The sequence below is a fragment of the Plectrocnemia conspersa genome, unplaced genomic scaffold (assembly GCF_051122295.1).
Source record: "Plectrocnemia conspersa isolate PC_06_02 unplaced genomic scaffold, ASM5112229v1 ptg000004l, whole genome shotgun sequence".
Taxonomy (NCBI): Eukaryota; Metazoa; Arthropoda; class Insecta; order Trichoptera; family Polycentropodidae; genus Plectrocnemia; species Plectrocnemia conspersa.
Window position 1 is genome coordinate 18,203,535 of NW_028277168.1, and position 14,188 is coordinate 18,217,722.

Genomic DNA, 14,188 nt, shown 5'->3' on the forward strand with positions numbered 1-14,188 from the left:
ATGGAGCGCAAACCGACAATCGGCGAGACCAGACAAAGGGTTATCTGACTAGCGCTTATTTTTCAGGGTGGCTCAAAGTTCGTCAAAATATTAATCGAATCATTAGTTTAAGAGTTCAAGAAAATCTAATTCTGTCGGTTCAAAAACCCTTTACAATGAGATTCTGTAACAAAGAAACAACTAATCGATTTATATGTATCTTACAATCACACACTAATTTTTCAGCTGAATCATTTTTAACATATGCATTTATTTTTTTATATCGTTTGTATAAAATAATGATTCAAAATCTTAATATACATATTGCAATTACGCAGTGGTTTCAGACATGACATTAGTTTTTTTTCTAATATGTAGCTATATTCTATTTGTGCTCTATTATATATTTTTTAATCGATAAAATCGTTATTAATTTGTGGTTAACATAGATCATGGATAGTTATATCTGCGAAATGCAAATAGTTACAATCGACTATAACAAAAGCCTATATATGCTAGCAAAAACTGTGTGAAGATTTGGAGGAATATCTAAAATCTTCGATTAAAACTCTTAGCTTCTACTTTGAAAAGCGCTTAAGGTCTTCTAAGTTGAGTGACAACAATTACTTATATAAGATAGCTACGATCCTATATATTCCAAAGTGCTTTTTGATAATACTCATTTAACAAAGAAAACTCTCCTATATAACTTTGAGTCTTAGATATCTTAAAATTATGTACACATGTGATGTAATATGGTGTCCTATTTTGGCTCCCCGATTTGAATTTAACTATAATCTGTCCAGAAATCACAGTCAATTGGCAGCATTTCATCAGCTACTTTTGCCGAATATGACCGTCATACACTTTAAAACTATTTCATTGTTTTACTGATACTCGTCACATTCTGACGTCTTTCTATAAAGGTGCATATTTGAAAATACCGATTTTTGCTGTGTTCTGCTTTCTAAAAAGTTTTGAATGCAATATTGTAGTTAGTATGAAACTGGCAATGTGTGTGTTTTAAAAAAGCGCAACTTTAAGTATAGTGTTTTATTGTTTTTAATTCTGCTTTTATTATATGGCTTATATTTATCGTATTTCGATTTTATATATCATTTATTTAATTTATCTGTACATTTTTACAATGATAAGAATAAAAGGTTCTCACCATACGTATAATTTAATTGTTAAATAATAAAAATTAGCATTATATTCGCTGTGATGTACACTAAGTGTACATATCATCTTATTATGTAAATATCTCCATATTTTAGGTATTTCTACGCGATACATTTACATGCTAAATATAATAATTTCAATATGTAAGTAATTATCGGAAGTGACAAAAATAAATATTCTGTCAAGAAAATTTTTACCGTTGCATGAGTGTAATTTTTCAATATTATTTTTGTTAACGCATATTTAATACGTTTAATTTCTGCATTTATACAGAATAATTGCGATGTCCAATGCATCAATTCCAGCACTTATATCTCAATAATTATTACGTTATGACTTTGACTATTGTTATATTCATTATTTTGAAATAATATTCACGTTCTCCGAATTTGAAATCACACTTTTTTACATGTATACCGAATACACATCACCGGAGCGCAAATATATATATTTTTATATAAGATTAAATTAATTGTATAATAAAACTAGGGATTGCAATAATATCGGGATTTTCAATACCGGTATTACTGAGAGATAAAACAGTCAGTACCGGTATCGACATTATTTTTGTTTTTTTATTGCTATATGATGTCTATTCATTCAAAATGGATCTGAACGATCTGTTGTTGTTATATTGTTGAATGTTGTTACATGCTTGCGAATTTTACGAAAAAAAAACAAGGATTTAAGAGTCGGAACGTTTTCTTTGAAGATATTGAATGAAGATATTGTTTTAAAATGTAATAAATAAGCAGGTCAAATTTCGACTTTAGTTTATGACCAATTATCCGTCTTTGTTTATGCATATTTAGTGTTTCAAACAATACGAAGCTTTTAAACAAATTTCCTTACATTCAGGTATTTCTAAAAATACTTCTAAAAAAACGTTTTTGTTTTCATTTGTTCTTTCACTTTTTCGTATCATATAAATATATGCAGAATTTTCAGAATTTCTGATTTAGAATCAGATACGTCTTTTTTTTCAGCTTTTTTCAGGGAGGGGGGGGGGTAAAAATTTGGTCAGTCAGTAGTCGTTATTTTTAATATTTTGATTTTATTAAGATTCATAGTATTTCATTAAAAGACATGCATTTTTCTGGCTAAATTCAAGGGGGGTAAATGTCCCCCCCCCCTAAATGCCGTCCCTGCCTTTAATTCATATCTTTGATCTATAAAAAATGGCATTCTTGCTTTGTACTTTCGAATTTCAAAAGTATTCTCTCTTATATTATGTATTACTATCATCACATACAAGTTAGTTTTATAATAATTGGTGAACTTATTATCATATGTATGTTTCTACAACTTTAATAGTTATGACATTGTTTATCTTGTTGTACATCATATAACTAAAAGTTTTAGAAAAAAATAATTAACTGAAAAATGTGATGTTTATGTTTTTATAAGAAATGAGCTTTCGGAAACGACTGTTATCCTCACGTCGTTCATACTCTAAAAATATCTTCTTACTCTTAATCGTTTCCTGCTTATACACTTTTCACACGCTCATAATATTGAATCGTTATTGTAATACGCTCTCGTCTTGTTTTACAGTTTGTCTTCTAAAGCAAAAAAAGGAAGCGGGTCATCACCGCCACGTTCATCAGAAGTCAATCGCGATGCAAGCGATGCCATAATCAAACACAACACTACGAACAATCGCACAGATAACGGTTAGTATGTTATATTTTTTATTTATTACTATTTTGTAGACATACACATGTACTCCACGCCATAAGCACGTGGCCGTGTATCACGATTTTCGAATTAGCATTTTTACGTACGTTTCCTTGTTTGGATCTAAACGCGTTTTAGCCATTGGACGAGAAGCTCCGTTAAGTACTTCCGTTTTGACAAAGTTCCACGACTCCCTAAGTTAACACTGCGTGGGAGATTTAGAATAAAAATATTCCGTGTCACCATAACCGGCTTTAGACGCCTTCTCTACTCGGCCTAAACAGAGACCTTTTATTTCAATGTTGATTTGATTGTGAATCCTTGTTAGTTCCCTACAAGGCGTTGAATTGAAATGATGATATTTGTTTGTAGTTCAAACAGCAGTTGAAGTTTTTTGTCGACCCTGACGAATGAATAGTTGTCGAGTTCTTGAAAAGATTTTTTCCTTGGTATAAAAATATGATTTTCAGAAGCTAAAAACATTGTTTTAACTCATACATATTGGCCGTCTCTATTGTAAACAGTGATCAATCAACGATCAGATTTCGCTGATACACCTAACGCCTTGGGGGTCAGTGCGATGATATCAAAAAGCCATAAATAATAATAATGATGATTTATTCCGGACAAGCATTAATGAACTGATCCAAAAATAAACCTGTGATGTGAATCTATCAAAGAAATATTATTCCGGTTCTTAAATGAAAATTTGCATAGTGTGTGCGAAAATATTTTCCTTAAAGAATCAATTTTTTACACAGAAGAGTTTTATTAAAACTGCGTTTTGCAGAACTACGTGATTCAATTAATATAATAATTAAATTAATGGCGCTTAAAGTATTTACAACACATTTATATTTTTTATCATTAAGAAACATAAAATTAATTGGCTTCTATTTAAATTTTATTTACAGTGTTATTAATTTTATTAACATTATAAAAATATGCTTACTATTATAGATGAAAATGTTCTTCAGTCTTCTTATAAAATATTTATACCATATTCCTCTTATTTTTTATTATCAAAAAACGTCATAATATTTCTCTCAACCACAGAACATTATCGGTCTGATTAAAGTTTTATTTATTATTATTATTTCTGAAGGTTTTATTTTCTAAATATCTATGTAAATTTATTATATAAATGCATAGTTACAAGTTGAACTATATAATATGCATATAATATAGATTTAAAAAGCGTTTCATGTGAAATTTATTTATTCAAGTCGATTGACATTTTTTGTGAGAAATATCATTTATGATTTTCGATATCAAGACTGGATTCGTTCGTGTTTCAAGTTTAAAGACCGCTGCTTAACATCAATGTTGATATTATAAAAAATACCAACTGCTAGTTATTCACATGCTATTCAAGGTTACTCGATTTAATTAGTTCGATTTGTGAATCATTCTTGCGCGTCGATAATTTGGGGAAGCCTCCACTATCGCCAATTTAATCGTCCGATAATTACTTCCGATAATTCTCGAAAACATCTTAGATTATCTCGATGGTGCTGGTCATGGCTGTCATGAGTGTTCTCGTGACGAAACTCGTTTGTTTACGGTCATATATAATATGATATCCTCGACGCAAGGCTTCATTCAATACCTAACCGGCGAAGCGATCGGCTCTTTGTCACCGTATATCATAAACACTAACATGCGATATTCCAAGAGATGTGCGTATTGATTATAACAACGACAAAGAGAAGCTTCAGACTCATTGTTTTCGCTTACTTTGTTCCAGGGATAAAATCTGAGCCGCCGCCGTATGAGGTTTTCCTTGGAGGATCGTGCAATCCCACGACGTGGAGAACGGACATTGCCATACCGATGCTCAAGAAGATGGGAATCACTTATTTCAATCCCGTGAGTGTTTGTTTTATAAGTAGTATAAAAGTTTTTTAAATTAATAGTTATTCTTTATTGAGATGCACTACATGTCAAAACAATTTTCAATGACGTTATATTAATAGCATCATCATTAAGATATTATTATGTACAGCATACGTGTATATATCAGCAAGGTGGTTCATAAGTCAATTTACCGTTATATAGATTTAATATCTGAAAGTTTAGTGTGTGCTTATAATTATACAAAACGCACAAAATATTAATATCAAGGATATTTAATAACCCAAAGTTAACAAAGCAACACATTGGGTGTAAGATATTGGACAGCCAACATTAGTTCAGCAGTTGCATAAGGTCGGTCTAATCGGGCTTTTGCTTCAGTACACTGCGCAGATTGAGACTAGACTTGACCTCCTACCTGGGTTCTCGCGAGTGACGCTGCGACATTTTGGGTAAACCGACGCGAAACTGTTGATGGTCTTCAGCATTACTAATCAATTTAAGTAGACCGATATGAGATTTCAGGGCCGATGGAAAGAGTAGAGTTGAGAACGAAAAGACGCGCCTGAAAACAAACCTATCAACAGCTTCATTTGCGATACGTGTCAATGCTGAAACAAGAAAAGTGAAAATCTTTTTATTAACTCTGAAAATTAATAATAAGAACAAAAACCAAATGTCATTCGCGTCGTCTCGGATCTTTCTAATCCATTGAGTGTCAAACATGGATCACCTGGATAAATTTAGACTCTACCGTCTTCCATGCACAAGCACTTGCAGTATATGTTATAGTAGAAGCGAATAAAGTCAGAGATGAGAAGGGGGGATCAGTAGAGGCATTTACCCCTCTCCTTTGAATTTGGCCAGAAAAATGCATGTTAAATAACATTTCATTAAATAATGAAATACTAGTATCCCTCAAAAGAAAATCTAAAAAAAAACAGTTTTGAATCTATTACGAAAATATTTTCGGTCTGCATTTGCATCTATAATTACCGGATAATAAAGCACTTTGAAAAATGATCTGAACAAAAGATACAGTCGGTGCCGGTGGCTTAGTTGGAGGTGTATGATTGCATTAGTAGCAAATATATGATTGCATTAGTAGCAAATATATGATTGCATTCTAAATACATATTCGATATATGATAGCACTCTTTTCAAGCTCTAATTCAAGCTTAAAAGTGAGAGCAGAAAATCAATTAATTCTATCGTTTATTGTATTTCTTCCTCTATATTTTAAGTTTAATGACTCTGCCCTAAAGATTGTGACGTCACAACAAAGCTGCTCGGCCTTTATGTATATGTAGATGGTATTGATATAACGCGAAACTAATTGAAAACCTTATTTGAAGAACAATCATTGACACAATTTTTTTTATGGGAGAGTAATCAATTTTCTTCTTTGACCACTAAGAAATACTTAATTAAGTACGTTTTAAATATAAACATTACATACATGATTAATATGAGAATTTACTTTCACTTTTGCTATTCTAATTAACTTTTACTTTTATTTAAAATGCGTTTTTTGGTTTATTAGTTATATTAATAGAAAAAAAATTCTATTATAAAATATAAGGTGCTAAAAATCACAACCGAATCACTCAAATGATGATCTGCAACTGGTGTATTTTTCAAATTTAAAATGCAACTGTTCAGAAATTATTTGTACATGTTGCACATTTTTTTTGTTCTTTTTTTAGTAATATAATAAATTAGTATCCCCTCGACACTTAAGAAAACTAAATTTTGTTTATGTAAAAGAAACGTAATATGCATGCACAGACTAGAGAACATCTGTTCTGTGTATGCACGTGATGCGTTTACTCTTGTGTTTTTGCGGCGTTTTTGTAATATAAGCTGCTCAATCCTCCTGTGTAAAAAAAGGGTCGAAAAAAGTTTTGTAGAATTATACAAACATATATCATCGCATTTTATTTTCTTCTTAATTCCACTCTTGTATCTATGACAAACTCGCATTTAACAAAAACAATGAATATAAAACTATTTATATGAAATTATTTATATTTACACGAAATACAAGAAAAAAATATTTTATTGATTATTTTAAATTTTTAGGAAGAATACATACATAAATTATTCGAATTTTTAGATTTAAACATTGTTTAGTCAGTTTAATGTAAAGAACCACCAATGTTCAGGATATCTGTAGTTTTTCATATAAAATGTTTGGACATTGGTTGTTTTTCCAAAAGTGGTGATATTTTTGTGAGAATACTGGTTTTAAGATTTGTTTTCTTAATGGAGCTTATAGAGAATGCCTAGCACCATCTATTTCGACAATAAAACAAATTTCGAAATATTGGCACTTTTTCATATAAGGTCTTAAATTGGAATTAGCGGAATAGAGGATAACCACTATGGGTCATATGAAACGTTATACTACTATGGACCGGGGCACATACTTAGTAAGAAGAAAAACAACAACACATACATACATACATGTCAACCGAATCGATTTATATGTTTCTCTATTTGAGGTCGAGAATATTTAACAAGGTTGCCAATTAGTTGTCTGCCCCGGAACACCAATTTTCACACAACGGGCTTGAAATTAAATTGTTAATTGACTTATGGAAATACGATGGTGAGTCAGTGCTTTTTATCTTGTAATTTATTTAACAAAAAAGAGTGCATGGATTTCTTTATAAATAAATTCATCAAAGACGAGTAGGATATGTTCAAGACACTCGATCGTCGCAACCGTTGAACGAGCATTGTCATGCCAAAACAAAACATCTGTATTCAGTATGCAGGTCTAAGATAATTCTTGAGTAGATCTGAGTATATCATACCGATGACAGCGCTTTCACTGGGCATGTTGCACCAAATGCAAAAGAAAGTCAGCATTGGTGGTAGTGAGGCTTCAGTAAGAAGCCATCATCTTCTGCTTCAAAACACTGCACTGGTGAGGTAGGCATTTTGTGGAACTGCGTAACATGTGTGCTGATCCATGATTGCTCTTCAGAAGCGAGACTGTACACTGTTGTAGCGTCAGACATGCATCACCATACTGAACTTTCATTCAACGTAGAATTTCTATAGGTTTTGCCCCTTCGCTTTGATTTATGTTCTAAATGCGGCTGTCATTTTAAGCTAATGCTGTTTTTCAAAATATATATGGCACTGTTGCTAATTTACAGGACAATAGAGCAATAATTAAAAGACCAACGATCAAAAATGTATCATCGTTGCATTATTAGAATAATAATAATAATTTTGATGTATAATAGTTTATTATATTTAGATGATTCGCAAGTCATTTGAGAAAATATCTTTTTTGATATACATATATTTTTGATGTATAATTTGCAAGTCATTTGAGAAAATGTAATAAATCTGTAATGTAACTTGATAGATTGAAACCTAACTGAAATATGATGTTTTTGTTGTTTGCAGCAAGTAGACGTTTGGTCGTTAGATTTAATAGAGATCGAACACAAGGCCAAGGAGTCTGCCAAGGTACTGTTTTTCGTGTTGGACGCTGAAACTCGTGCTGCAGCTACGGCCGTCGAGGCAGCTCATCTCGCGGCTTCAACGAGGGCGCGTAATCTGGTGCTGGTGTTGCAGCCTTATAGTCGCGGGCAGCAGATAGGCGGTGAATTAGTTCCTGACCAGTGAGTTCTCTATTATATTTGAATATATGAAGAGTTGGAAAGAATAGTATGCTAACAGTCGTTTATCCAACGCAGAATAGTAAAAGTAATAAAAGTTTAGATGTAATATAAAACTATAACATATCAATTATTTATTCTAGACAAATACATAGCTCCGTCAAATTGGTTTATTCACTAATTAATCTGCGTTAAATTGATATTCTTATTAAGTATTATATTTCTCTACATAACTAAGCAATGAACTGATTTTTTTGTAAATTTTTAGAGAATACCTCGATTTATCACGCGGTCAAGCAATTCTGCAAGAGGTTGCAGAGAGACGTAATCTGTTAGTCTTCAGAGAATTAGAATCAGCTTTATTATTTACACATAAGTTGTTAAGAGAAGAAGAGGATCCGACGCCGCCAATTTTAAACGTGACGCAGAGTTCAGCTATATCTAAACATTTATTGTAAGTATTTATATATTATATTAAATGAAACTAAGTAGCGTACTTTAATATTAATAATAATCATATTGCAGAAAGCTAAAGAACGTATTCGACAGCGTCGACAATAGCAGATCTGGTAAATTATCATTGGAAGAAACGCAGAGAGCTGTAAAGCTGTTGAAAGGCTTAGAGATGACTGTAGACGAGTTGAAAAATATGATAGTTGCGCAAACGAATACCAGATTTGAATTAAAGAGTCCGGTTAATGGGACAGTTCTAAGTTTAAGAAATAGCACGAAGGTGGATTATGAGACGTTTTGTTCAATCTTAGCCGAAATTGATGCGGATTTAAACGGCGATGATGACACAAGTGAGTTTCTCTATTTGCTAATGTATTATTTTTAAAGCAGCCGAATGATAAACATTGTGTAAACTGATGTTGAAACTGTGTAACGATATACCAGTGATAAAAAAGTAATGAAAACGATAAGCGTATAAATAATGTATAGAGTGGTATACATGTTCGGAAGTGGTCCACGTCATTTTTTGACGATATTATGTTATTAAAAGTTCAAGTATTAAGTTATTATATTTATATAAAACATCAATGAAAACATTCGCTAAAGCAATGTTCTTTAATCATTTTTTAGCAGTTAATGGGTGAAATCTATACATGCCTGTATAATACTAGTGTAGTAGGAAGTTCCAAAAAGGCATAGATGCTGTGACAGGCTCTCCTCGATTGCAGTAATTTAGGGCTTATATTTTAAGCGCCTTCCGTATCGGTCACGTTTTATGAAGCTCATGAGGTGATGAAATATACAGCTTTCAAGTCCGATGAATGGCTGTGTACACAACCAAAATACTTTTAAAGAATTCCGCCGGATAATTTGAGACAAAGCTTGTGTGTCACTGTGCAAAAAAATATTTAAGGGTCTCATTTGCCTCACCCTAGTTGTAGTTTTGAAACTAAATAATTATTTGTTTGCTTTAATAGTAATCTAATAATAGTAAATTTATAAATATTCCGTTACATAATGTAAAACATTAACTCTAAAAGTTTAAATGATGATGAACTCTATCTTTTATATATATTATATACATATATATATAAAACACATAATAAATAATACATATAGAAGTTTACTAAAATGATCTATATACTATCCACAATCTTCACAACAAAATACACATATTGCTTAATATGTTTGTCCTCAATTTTACAGCGGAGTCTTCAGAAAGTCTGAGGAGTTTAGAACGTCAAATTAATATCGTAATGCAGCTGGAGTCTGGCTCCGTGATAATAAATTCGAGCGACTCTAACACATCTTTGTCGAGTCTCGAAAACGACAACAATAGTAATTCTCGCCAGACTCCGTTGGAAGATAATTGTAGTAAATGCGGCACACCGGCGGCCGAGTCTTCTCACACGTCCACTAAATGGCGCCAACTGTTAAACAATGTTCGTGCTGCCATATTTGGTTTTGTATCGAAAATAGGTACAGACGACTGCCTTTAATAGATGTTCATCATCATTTTTGCACTTTGATTTTTTTATTTTTTATTTCGTACCACGTTCAACGTTCTCAAACGCTATACTTGCCCATTTATTATTTTCATCATGTGTGAATCTTGCCCATTTATTATTTTCATTATGTAAACATCATTACCATTCAATTGAATAACTTTGAGAATCACTGCTTTTATGTAATTAATATTTATTTGGAATGAGTAACACTTACTTACATATTCGCTTATATTGTAGTAAAAATCGTTATTTATTTATTGCTTAATATTCAGTGAAAAGTGCCACATATAAATAGTACAAAATATTTTCACTAGTGACAATACAGTTTGATTTATGATATCATTTGCGATTTATATTTTGATTTCCTAAAGGATTTTTATGAGTTTTTATTTATCTAGTTTCACAAAAATGACTGTGAAATATTAATTCATGAATCTGTTATAATATAGAATCAGCGTATGTGTTATAATTATTAATTTTCATTTTTAGAAACTGGCATATCAACGAGATTCTCTTCTCTAACATCTCATACAAACGGACAAGAGAATGGATCCGACGTCGATGCATCTGAAGAGAAAAGTACCCTAAATCATAAAACGAGAAGAAAGGAAAAGAATACAAGTTCTAAACATAAAAAAGTGTTAAGCAACGACAATAGTTTAAAAGAAACGAAACATAATAATAATAATTCGGATACAAATGTCAATAAACAAGCTAGAAAATTAAGTGTCTTCATACCAACGGTTCGTATTTATTGCAATAAATTATATAGATACAGAAAGAACATGTTAACTGGTATTTAAGCATTTATTTAATCGAATCTATGCTATAATTCTTAAAGTTTAATCTTACTAAAAACTCGAGAATGGAATACTAGTGTAATATGATCTTAATCTTCAGATATTGGTTCATCTATCAGTTAACATGTTCTTCCATATAATATTTATTTTATTCAGTATGTATGTAAGGTATAGTTTTTTACAAAATATGTTTATTTAGTTTTCATATAGTGCTAATTCAAGTTCAGTTTTAACACCACAATCGACTAAAAGGCTTGAGGGTCTGGCAGATTTGGTGAAGGACGATGTTGCAATGCGAGACGTGTACCTCGGTGGCTCATGCGTAGTGAGTATTATAAATGATTTTATTCCCTTTCGTTTGGAATCGTTTTATAATATTTTATATTTTTCGTTTCAGGTGAGAACATCGTGGAGGGATAAGATCGTAGTACCTACACTTGAAAATAAAAACATTACATATTACATGCCCACGTTGAACGATTACAATAGAATGTTTTCGGCTCCGCCTTACACGCCTGCTAACGGCACTAGATTTAACTTTGACGACGTTTTGAATTCGTCGAAGCCCAGCGAACAGTCAAATGCATCCGTCGAGAATACCTCTTTGGCTAAAAACGAGAATCTAAACATGACAGCTAATGAATATGTTAAAATTAATAGGCTAAGTAAGAATAATTTAGAAAATGAAACTCGCTTGCTGCAAAAACACGAAAGATCGCCGGCGTCCGGAGACGACCATCCGGAGAAAAGACCGAAGTACTCGACGGACGAATCTCTGATAAGCTTAGACGACGAAGTCGAAATAAGGAATAAACTGATACCGAACGTCGGTTATCCTTTAACGACGTACAATAGATTAAGCGCTTCGGATTTTTACAAAATACCCGATAATGCATCACCGGCTCCGTTCAGAGGCAAATATTTTCATTAGCTCTATAATTGTGATGTTAATAATTTATTTATAAAATAATGTTTACGTGTTCTAATGCAGGGATGTACGATGAACGTCAAATATGGAACAGTCGCGTTCTGTTCTTCGGTATCACAAAGGATACGCGATGCGTGGCCCCTATGGTTTTGGCAGCTCATTATATAGGACTGCGTCCCGATGCAGTCGTACTGTGTGTACAGCTTCTAAATCGTCCAGATAGTGTAAGTTAAATATTCTACGTTTACTTTATTATATTGTGGATAATGATTGAAGTGATAAAAAACAGATGGATGTGTTATTTATGCATTGAGGTGCCGATTTCAAAGATTTGAACGAAATATATGGGACTGATTTTGCTCATTTTAAAATGGTTGCTTTGGTATTTGTAAAATGTTATTGATAATTTTTTACAATTAGATGTATAATATATATATATATATATTGTGTATATAAAACATCGAAAGAATAGATATTGGATCATTAAACGAAAGTGATAAAATATAAAAAAATATTTTGGCGTCAGATTTGTATGTTATAATATAATTCACTTATAGAACTAAAATATTTTTTAATATGCATAATACCAGAAAGTTCACACACCCACATAAAAAATGAAATATAATCATGATCCCACACTCTTAATGTTTTCTATATTTACATCTTAAAACACGCTAGCATTTCCAAATAAAATACAGTAGATTTAACACGTAGTCAACTATTTCTTGGAACTAAAAAGATTTCAAACCATAGACAGAGGTTATTACATAATACAATTTCATGCCTACATGTATAAAATATAATAATTATCAAGTATAGGTTATTTCTACATACACAGAAAATATGTCTTCTTTTCTTGGAGCGATTTATCGTCGCTATTTTGTGTTTACAAACACACAGATTTGACAATATATTGAGTGTCATATACTTATTATTTTAACCTTGACTTTTGACATTCCAAGACTTTATTCCATTAGAAATAATGGAATTTTTATAAAATACATTTATAACATAACCTTAAATCGTATTACATGTATTAGATAAAATAAAATTGAATGTAAATAAATGAGTATTTTACCTAATTCTTCTAAAAACAGTAACTTTTTACTCATCCAAAACATTCGACTTATCTAGAAAAGTGCAGTTAATTTGTTCTTCTGTTGTTAATCCCATATCTTCTAAACGTTTTTAAGAAATGCGAATGTGTTCATTTTAAGGAACACAAAAAACTTAGTATAGTTGATATTAGAACTAATTTTTGACAAAAATTTCAGTAAACATGTTCTTTTGAGGTCTTTATATATAACTTGGGTTGAACCGAGAAAATTAGGTTTGAATCATAGAAATTAAATAATTCAATCGACTTTCATATGCTCTTTAATTATTGATTATATGTCTTCTAGCCGTTTTAGAGAAATGCGAGTGATAATTTAAAAAAGCCCAAGAAACTTATGATATAATTAGCGTGACCATTTGTCTCGGATCCTGCGGAAATTAAATTATCCCCAGATGTCCCGATTTGTACTCCAGAAAAAATGGTCGTCCTAGATAAAATTAATAATAAAACTTATTTTTGACAAAAATGCAAAAATGTTCTTCTTGAGGTTTTTATATATAACTAATAAAACCAAGAAAATTGGGTATGAATGATGTACAGTATACCCCCAAATAACACGGTAAATTGGGGACGTGCTATTTGGGGGACTAGAAAATATTCATATTTTTTTGCAATATGTATGTACGAATCAGACGCGTGTGGTGAGATATCTTCCCTTTGACTCGCTCACACATAAAGTCCCCAATTTTCTGTGTTATTGTATTACTGTAAATTAAATAATTTAACTTCTTTACCGGAAATGACGTCTAAAGGCTCCATAATGATATTTCATATATAACGGGCGTGACGGTAAAAGTCGTCATTGAATTTTAAAAAGTGTTTTTAATGAAAAAGACTAATTTTATATCACCTTATATATACTATATATTATCACAACAGCCAACGCGTGGCCGTTCTGTGACGAATTTTATAGTCATTCGCTGTGCGTTCTGTTTAACTTTAATTAAAATTTGACAAATTTAACTGCTCGTTTAGAATCAGCTATTTTTAATCACATTAATAATAAATTGCCCAGTTAAGAGGTTAATTGACTTAATGAAAAAGAGCAGTTT

General features: G+C 31.5%; 1 protein-coding gene across 11 annotated transcripts in view; it reads left to right on the plus strand.

Moving 5' to 3' along the window:
- Nucleotides 1–14,188, plus strand: part of raw (NDT-like domain-containing protein raw) — a 72,087-nt gene that overhangs the window by 57,693 nt on the left and 206 nt on the right. For 5 of the 11 annotated variants that reach the window (XM_088185091.1, XM_088185089.1, XM_088185090.1 and 2 more), the window contains 10 exons: nucleotides 2,716–2,834; nucleotides 4,586–4,707; nucleotides 8,116–8,333; nucleotides 8,599–8,784; nucleotides 8,856–9,133; nucleotides 9,990–10,262; nucleotides 10,781–11,034; nucleotides 11,291–11,416; nucleotides 11,489–12,005; nucleotides 12,083–12,243. In XM_088185091.1, coding sequence (XP_088041217.1) covers nucleotides 2,716–2,834; nucleotides 4,586–4,707; nucleotides 8,116–8,333; nucleotides 8,599–8,784; nucleotides 8,856–9,133; nucleotides 9,990–10,262; nucleotides 10,781–11,034; nucleotides 11,291–11,416; nucleotides 11,489–12,005; nucleotides 12,083–12,243 — 2,254 coding nt within the window. Of the gene's footprint in view, nucleotides 1–2,715; nucleotides 2,835–4,585; nucleotides 4,708–7,043; nucleotides 7,125–7,196; nucleotides 7,304–8,115; nucleotides 8,334–8,598; nucleotides 8,785–8,855; nucleotides 9,134–9,989; nucleotides 10,263–10,780; nucleotides 11,035–11,290; nucleotides 11,417–11,488; nucleotides 12,006–12,082; nucleotides 12,244–14,188 lie in introns of those variants that run through there. The other 6 variants (XM_088185095.1, XM_088185093.1, XM_088185094.1 and 3 more) reach the window with 2 other exon arrangements.